This window comes from Micropterus salmoides, unplaced genomic scaffold, assembly GCF_014851395.1.
Source record: "Micropterus salmoides isolate LMB-PRFRI ecotype aquatic unplaced genomic scaffold, ASM1485139v1 Ms_hic_scaffold_3052, whole genome shotgun sequence".
NCBI classification, from domain to species: Eukaryota; Metazoa; Chordata; class Actinopteri; order Centrarchiformes; family Centrarchidae; genus Micropterus; species Micropterus salmoides.
In genome coordinates this window covers 20,388-27,676 of record NW_024042321.1, presented here as the reverse complement: position 1 = coordinate 27,676, position 7,289 = coordinate 20,388, and the positions used below count along the sequence as shown (strand labels likewise).

Here is a 7,289-nt window from a genome sequence, read left to right as displayed (position 1 = left end):
TTTCAGGCATATCCTGCATGTCGGCTCTCACACCCCATGACACAAACAAAACTTTAGACCGCAGCCGACCTGACCAAGATGGCAGCCCGCCAGACGATCTGTGACGACACAAAGCCCCGCAGTTTGTGGACTTTCTGGTCCCTGGTTGCGCGCGCAACGCAGTGATGACGTTGGAAACTCCCCCGTCTGACGTCACTGATAGGTTGGCCCATTTACATTAGTGGATGTGGAATGTCAACCAAGAAAGCCAGGAGTGGGAATCAATGATCCTTGATAAAAGACGTATGGCGATTGGCTGACGTGGACAATGGCGTCCCATGTTGACAAAGAAAAGCCAGTTTAAGCAATCACCCCTTTCAGTCCAAGACTGTCTTGGTCTTTTGTTATGTAATTCACACCAAATTGCTGTTGGTGCCTAGACACACAGCCAGGATATGGCTCCTGGAGTTACCATTGATAGCAATACAATTTTAGAAGTACTTGCGTCTAGTGTATTGAAGTCAACAAACATGTGATGAAATGCAGATGGAAACAATAGGGTATTCAGCAGGAACAAATAATGGCAAGGCAGAGTAGTAATTGACTGTCCAGGTGAACTTGAGCTGTGTTACAGTGGCATCCCTAATTTGAACCTTTGAACCTGTAAAAGAAGTATAGATTGTTGGCACAAAGACTAAAAATTTGACTTTTGTTTTACATATGTTTATGGGTTTTATTTCTTGCATGCTGCTGTCTACAACACTGTGCTACTGTTACAGCAGTGAAAAGAACTGTTTTTGCTGTTTCAACATTGCATGTGGTGTTTACTTTAGCACATTTTAGCAGATTAGTGTCAGTCTGCAACTCTTTATGTAAGTTAGAGTATTAACAATTTCATGCAAATGCTTTATTGTGGTATATGTTGATGGCATTTCCAATGTAGTCTTGAAATTTATGGCAGCAACAGTGATAAATACATTAATAACAATTATTTTCATATTAATCTTGTCAAAAGGTGGGTTTATCAGGCTGCAATGTATCAAGGGAATGTGGCACCTATTTCTAGGAAAAATGCCTAAAATAACATGTAAAATAACAAAATAAATCAGTAGTATCTCCTCAACCATTAGGCCTGGATGCATAATTCTGCTCTCCTTTGAAAGGGCAGAAGCTAAGAAATATAAATCCATTGTATATTAACATTTTTTTTTACCATTACAGACTACATGGAGAAGAAATACAGAAAAGATATGATTTTTTCTTCCTCGCCTGGTATAAAAAGCTTTATAATGTAATAAACCATCAAAGCCATCCAAATGTAGACTATAATGCACCTGAATATCTTCTAATACACCTAGAATACAGCTGTAATTGTAAATGTGATGAAAAGAAACCGATATACAACAGTTATTACACAATCTTTCAAAAATATACCAGGCGAATGTCCATGTTTTGGCCATATTTACTGCTTATATGTTCAGTTTTATTGGTAGTTGTCTTCAAAACATTATTTCTCTCCATACAACCAAGTTCCAAATAACATAAAGCTTCCAAAACATTGAAAAATTGTCAAAACAGTCAATATAAATGACCAAAAGCACTCCCATGCTTTACAGAACAGAACATCGTACAGGGGCTGTGGGTGTGCTGATTTTGTTCGTCTCGACGAGACGATTTCAGGCATATCCTGCATGTCGGCTCTCACACCCCATGACACAAACAAAACTTTAGACCGCAGCCGACCTGACCAAGATGGCGGCCCGCCAGACGATCTGTGACGACACAAAGCCCCGCAGTTTGTGGACTTTCTGGTCCCTGGTTGCGCGCGCAACGCGGTGATGACGTTGGAAACTCCCCCGTCTGACGTCACTGATAGGTTGGCCCATTACAAACCCAGATGGCGCGGGCGGGCACCCTCTGTAGCTTCGTCGCGGTTCGAGAGAACACAGTGATTTAGCTGCTCCTACTGCTTTCATAGCAAATCCTGTTTCGCAGACGCTGTAAAGCTTTCAGTATCATCTCCGAGGAATTATTGTGGACTTCTGCAAGGTGAGTGTGATTTCTAACAGAGTAATTAGCGTGGTAACGTGAGCTGTGTACGTTAGACATTGACTGTAACTAGTATTATTAGCGCGCCTGTGAGGAGGTCCGCCAAATAAAGACAGCTTGTTACCGTTTGAGTTCAGTAGCACTTGCTGAAGATAACATTGTGTAGGCTACGTAGCGTTAGCAGCTGTTGTTGCTTCTAGCTAAAGCTAATGTGTTGTTAATACTTTGTGCATGTGATAGACTGTTACTATGAGTACGAGTGTGTTTTGTTTATCATTCCATGTGTTTTCAGATGCCACGCGGGAAATCCCACCGTCGTGCACTCGCTGCTTCGCGCAGGGAGGCTGCGAAGAAGGCAGACACACAGATGTTGGAGTATCGCAGGGGGCTCCCCCCTGACTTTGTTGGATGTAAGTGGCCAAATGATGTAATCTATTCTATACTTTGTCATTTCAAAACGTCTGTGGCTTGATGATAAAAGTGAAGTTTTTACCTGAATATTTATAAAGTTGCTGTGAGGCATGTAATTGTGTTGACATAATTCATGATTTGTTCAAACCATTAACTGTACATTTCTTTCCCTTTATCTGTCTCATAAATAGGGGAGGGCACTGGGATGCGCCACAGGGTTCGCAAATGGCCTATTTCTCCCCACACCAATAGGCAGCACAAACTGGTCATTCCAGCTGTTGCTCCTGGCAACAAGGTAATTATGTTGTACTTTGTAAACTTCATCCTTGCTGAGACAAAGAGCTTATAATATTGTTGGTAACATGTCGTCTTTGTCTTTTTCACAGTTTGTTCTTGTGGTTGGAGACAGTCATCTGCGTGCTTTCGCAGATGACTTTGTGGCCATCCCACCGGGAATCCTCTCCTTTGGGTTCATGTCTACTCCAGGCGCGTGTGCTGCTCAGCTGAGGACAGAGTTGGTGCAGGCTCCACTCCCGTGTGTTCCTGATGTTGTCTGTGTCCTTGCTCCCAGCAATAACCTCACCGCCAGCCGGACGTCTTGTGAGGCTGGGCAGGCCTTTCACGCCCTCCTCCGAAGTGCTTGTGAACTCTTTCCTGACGTAGGTCCTTCTTATATATTGTCCTCTGTATAATCTGTTTGTTACTACAGTTATAGATATTGATTGGGTGTTGTGATTAACAAAGTATTATTATGTGCAGGTGTTTGTCTTGGACTTTGTTCCACGTCTGACAGTTGCGCCTGACGTACAGGAAGCGTTTCGTCATGAGTTCCACAGAGTGGCAGCAAGGATAGGTCGGTTTCAAAGTTGATTTTAGTATGGCCAATAATGATGATGCTTTTAGGAAATGCAGCCATGTATTCCAACGATTCATATTGGGGTTGTCTTTGTTTTAAGGTCTCAAGTACTACTCCTATTCTGACAAGTTCCCCCTGAACGATCGCTCTCTGTGGAGCCGAGATGGCGTAAGTACAATATGTATTAAATAGGGATGGGGGGGTAATACAATTCTATGTGGTCCAATTCATAGAAAAATGTTGACAATGACGACAAACTTCTTCCTCTGCTTCGATTATTTGTTGCAGATCCACTTGAGTGACGACCACGGCATGCTTGTCCTCACTGACGTGCTGTGGAATGCTGCTTTGGAGCATGTGCAGTCGTCAGCGGCTACCCAGCAGCAGCCTGCTGCTGTGCCGGCTCGTCCTGCAGTACCATCTCCTCCTCGGGTCCGGCCACTTGTGGTTGTGCATCAAGACGACCGTGTGCGTCGCCAGGAGAAACCTAAACCTCATCCGGATGTTGATGGATTCCTGCCAGTGGAGGGCAGGAAGGTAATATTTGCGCGCTGACATTAAACTGGCACCTTGTTTCTGTGGTGGCAAAAGTAATGTATTGTAATGCAAGGTGTTTTGTCTTATGCAGAGGAAGACATCAGGGGAAGCTTCCTCAGGTGTTTCCCAGAGGACGGCACAAGAGCAGGTTTGTTTTGGTCTTGTGCTTTTATATTATCAGAAGATGCATTTAGACTAGGAATTAATGGTATTTGTGTTTTTTTTCACAGGCACCTATACGACTTCGCGAGTGTTTTATCGCCCTGAATCCTGTACGGTTTAGTGAGTCCATGTTGGCCAGGATGGACGTGCTTGTGCCGTCCCATCTGCCTGGCCATGAGGGTCTTCCTGGTCCACAAGCCAAGGTAATTTTACATGCACATTCAAGCTTTTGCTTTGCCCCTTCCTCAAACATTAACAGAAGTCAGTGTTTGTAATGTAAGATGGAGGTATGTAGCAAATATAATTGCTTGATATGCTGATGTATGTTTTTTGTCTTTACTTCAGAGGGCCCGATCGGGACCTCGGCCACAGCGAGTTGCCTCACAGAGGAGATCTGCTAAACGCCAGGTTTGTCATCATTTTCTTCAAGATTTAATTAATTGAACATGTTAGTCCAGTGTGATGCAATAAAGTATGATATCGTACTTCCATCATTAGAAAGTCAAAGAAAGTACTTGTTTGTTTATGCTACTCGTTTTTGAAGGTTGAGGCAACTGCCATTGTTGTGGAGGTGTGTCCCAGGCCCACACCTGCCAGACCCTCCAATATAGCTACAGAGGAGGATGTTAGTAAATATTATGTGTGTATATTATTATTTTTCAAGGTTTCTAAATGGCTCTTTTGTCTTGTGTTCAGGAGTCGGCACCCACCCGCCCGGTTTACGAGTTGGCAGAGATGTCCCCTGACACGCCTGCTGCCTCAGAGGACCAGGTTAGTGGGGTTTTATGTGAAATGTTCTCATATTTGTTGTGTTCAAGGGGAAAAAACTGAAGAGTATGACATGAGGCACAGTTTAGTGTCATTGTGTGTAAAATATTGTTTTCCCTCTTTTCTTATAGGTTCAGGAGCTGGCACCTTCCCTGCTGACAGAGTTGCCAGAGATGTCTGCTGGCCAGCCTGCTGATGTGCGTGACAACCAGGTCAGTGTGTTTTTATATTGCAGCTCTACTTTAACTGCTGCAAACTGCATGTCCTCTGAAATGTAATTTTCCTGGTGTTGTATGGGTTGATGTTTATATACAGGTCAGTAATGTTTTAATATCATTGTTTAGGACCAGGCAGCGCCTGCCTTGGTGTACGCTATCCCCAGGACAACACCTGCCACCGCTGAGGTTGACAAGGTTGGTGCACTGTATTTGAAATATTACACAGATTGTAACAATGTCTCAAAAATATTTGATACAGACAAATCATAAACACATGATTAATAAGTATGTTTAATTTGTTTCCAGCACCTCTGTGACGGCAAGACACACGCTGCTCCTCCACCTGTGATCCGTGCTGCTGCTGCTGGGCCCTCTACAGGTCACGTGAGCAATGACAGTGTCTTTTCTATTGTTGAAGGGTCATTTCATCAGGGTGCTGAATTCCTTGGTAGCAACAGAAACAAGCAGTGTGCCACAAACAGTATTTCAGCCATGATGACACATGTTAAAAAGAGCTTGCTAATCTGGGATAAAGATGATGTCGACGACATTTTGTTTGAGGGTAATGACATGTACAGTTACATGTTGCAGCATAATATGATAAGTGCTTCTGAGGGGAGTGGTTACATTTTGGTTAATGAACTGCCAAAACAGTATGACATAAAAAAACAAAAATTTAAGATGGAGTACTTGCCGACACTGACGGGAATAATTGGCGTTGATGTATATGACCCCGCTGTACAACAGTTCGCAATGCCTTTGGATGTAGCATTTCAGACAGCGCTAATTCAAGCAGACGCATGTCTGCTGAACATTAGAAGTAACATCTGTGCCGTCTTTAAAGTAGGACAGACTGATTCAGAAAACACAATTAGGTTTGCCGTGTTTGACCCACACGCTCGCAGCAGTGGAGGGGCTTTGGATGTTGATGGAACAAGCATGCTGTCTCTTTACAATAACTTGGAGTCATTGCACAAACACATCATAAGTCTTGTAAACTCTTTGTATACTGATGATCTCACTAGTCTCAAAATATTTGAAGTAACTCCGGTTACTGTTTCTGTGGTTAGGATCCTGAGTTGTCCAGAAACTGCCTTTGAAGATATTGACCTGATGCAGCTGAGTGGAGACTGTGCTGCTGCATGTGCAGACACAGTCTCTGAGGTTAATACTGTATCAGTTGTTAATATGGATCAAATGCCAGTGGATGGAGATTGCGTTGACAGACATGGGTGCACTGTCAGTCAAAAAGGTAGAAAGCAGAAGATTCCAATGGCAACATCAAATAAGGTTAATAGCAGTGAGTTTAATTCAGATGTTGTATTTGTGAGTGTCACAAGTAAAGAACTGCAGTTTAATCCTCTTTGTAATGATGTTGCACGAGCTCTGTGCACACAGCTGAATGTAGTGTCAGAGAAGGTTGATGTAGTACTTTCTTCTAACGTTGGTGTGTTGGGGGCTCCGTGTATGAATGATAAAATAGTTGGTGATGGTAACTGTTTTTTTAGGGCAGTCAGTCAAGCTGTGTGTGGCACACAGAAGTATCACAGAAAAATTAGACTCGCTGTGGTTAAGCAATTGGAAAGCAACGCTGTGGCATACGAGAGCAGTTTGGATAGTAACTACTCCTCAATGGCAGAATACCTCAGCATGTCAAAAATGCAGTATGTGAACAGATGGGCAACACAAGTGGAGATTCAAGCAGCAGCGGATTGGTTAGGAGTAAATATATTCACATACTGTAATAATCGCTGGTATGAGTATAGTTGCAAGAATAGACAGTTGTCCAATCAGGGATTGTATTTGGAAAATTGTAATGATAACCATTATGAGAATGTAGTTTGTGTTCAGCAGCCGAACACGCAGAGCTGTTATGGTTACTGCAAAGTGACTACGATTTCTTCCAGAGGATATAATGTAGAGGCAGGCAGGCAGGCAGGTAGAGCTCAAAGTAGTTGTAGCAGTAAGTCGGAGGTCCAGACACAGAGTACAGCAAAAGTTAATAATCGTATTTCTACGTATTTGCTAAAGAAAAAGAGATTCCAAATGAAAATGATTTATCAGGAGCATAGGGAGAAGGTTATTGGAAGGATTAAGAGTAAGTATCATCAAGAGAAGCCGTATAGGGAGAAGGTTATTGGAAGGATTAAGAGTAAGTATCATCAAGAGAAGCCGTATAGGGAGAAGGTTATTGGAAGGATTAAGAGTAGTATCATAAGAGAAGCCGTATAGGGAGAAGGTTATTGGAAGGATTAAGAGTAAGTATCATCAAGAGAAGCCGTATAGGGAGAAGGTTATTGGAAGGATTA

The 7,289-nt window shown here is 42.9% G+C and overlaps 1 protein-coding gene across 1 annotated transcript; it reads left to right on the top strand.

The window, feature by feature from the left end:
• Positions 1-1,922: 1,922 nt before the first annotated feature.
• LOC119883966 lies at positions 1,923-5,584 on the top strand (the record flags this gene model as incomplete). The annotated part of the gene is made up of 14 exons (XM_038694458.1): positions 1,923-2,028; positions 2,321-2,438; positions 2,631-2,734; positions 2,826-3,098; positions 3,199-3,292; positions 3,396-3,463; positions 3,584-3,832; positions 3,924-3,980; positions 4,063-4,197; positions 4,340-4,402; positions 4,691-4,765; positions 4,894-4,974; positions 5,107-5,175; positions 5,287-5,584. Coding segments are annotated over exons 2-14 (1,684 nt in total), but the record flags the coding sequence as incomplete, so codon positions are not given.
• Positions 5,585-7,289: the final 1,705 nt, after the last annotated feature.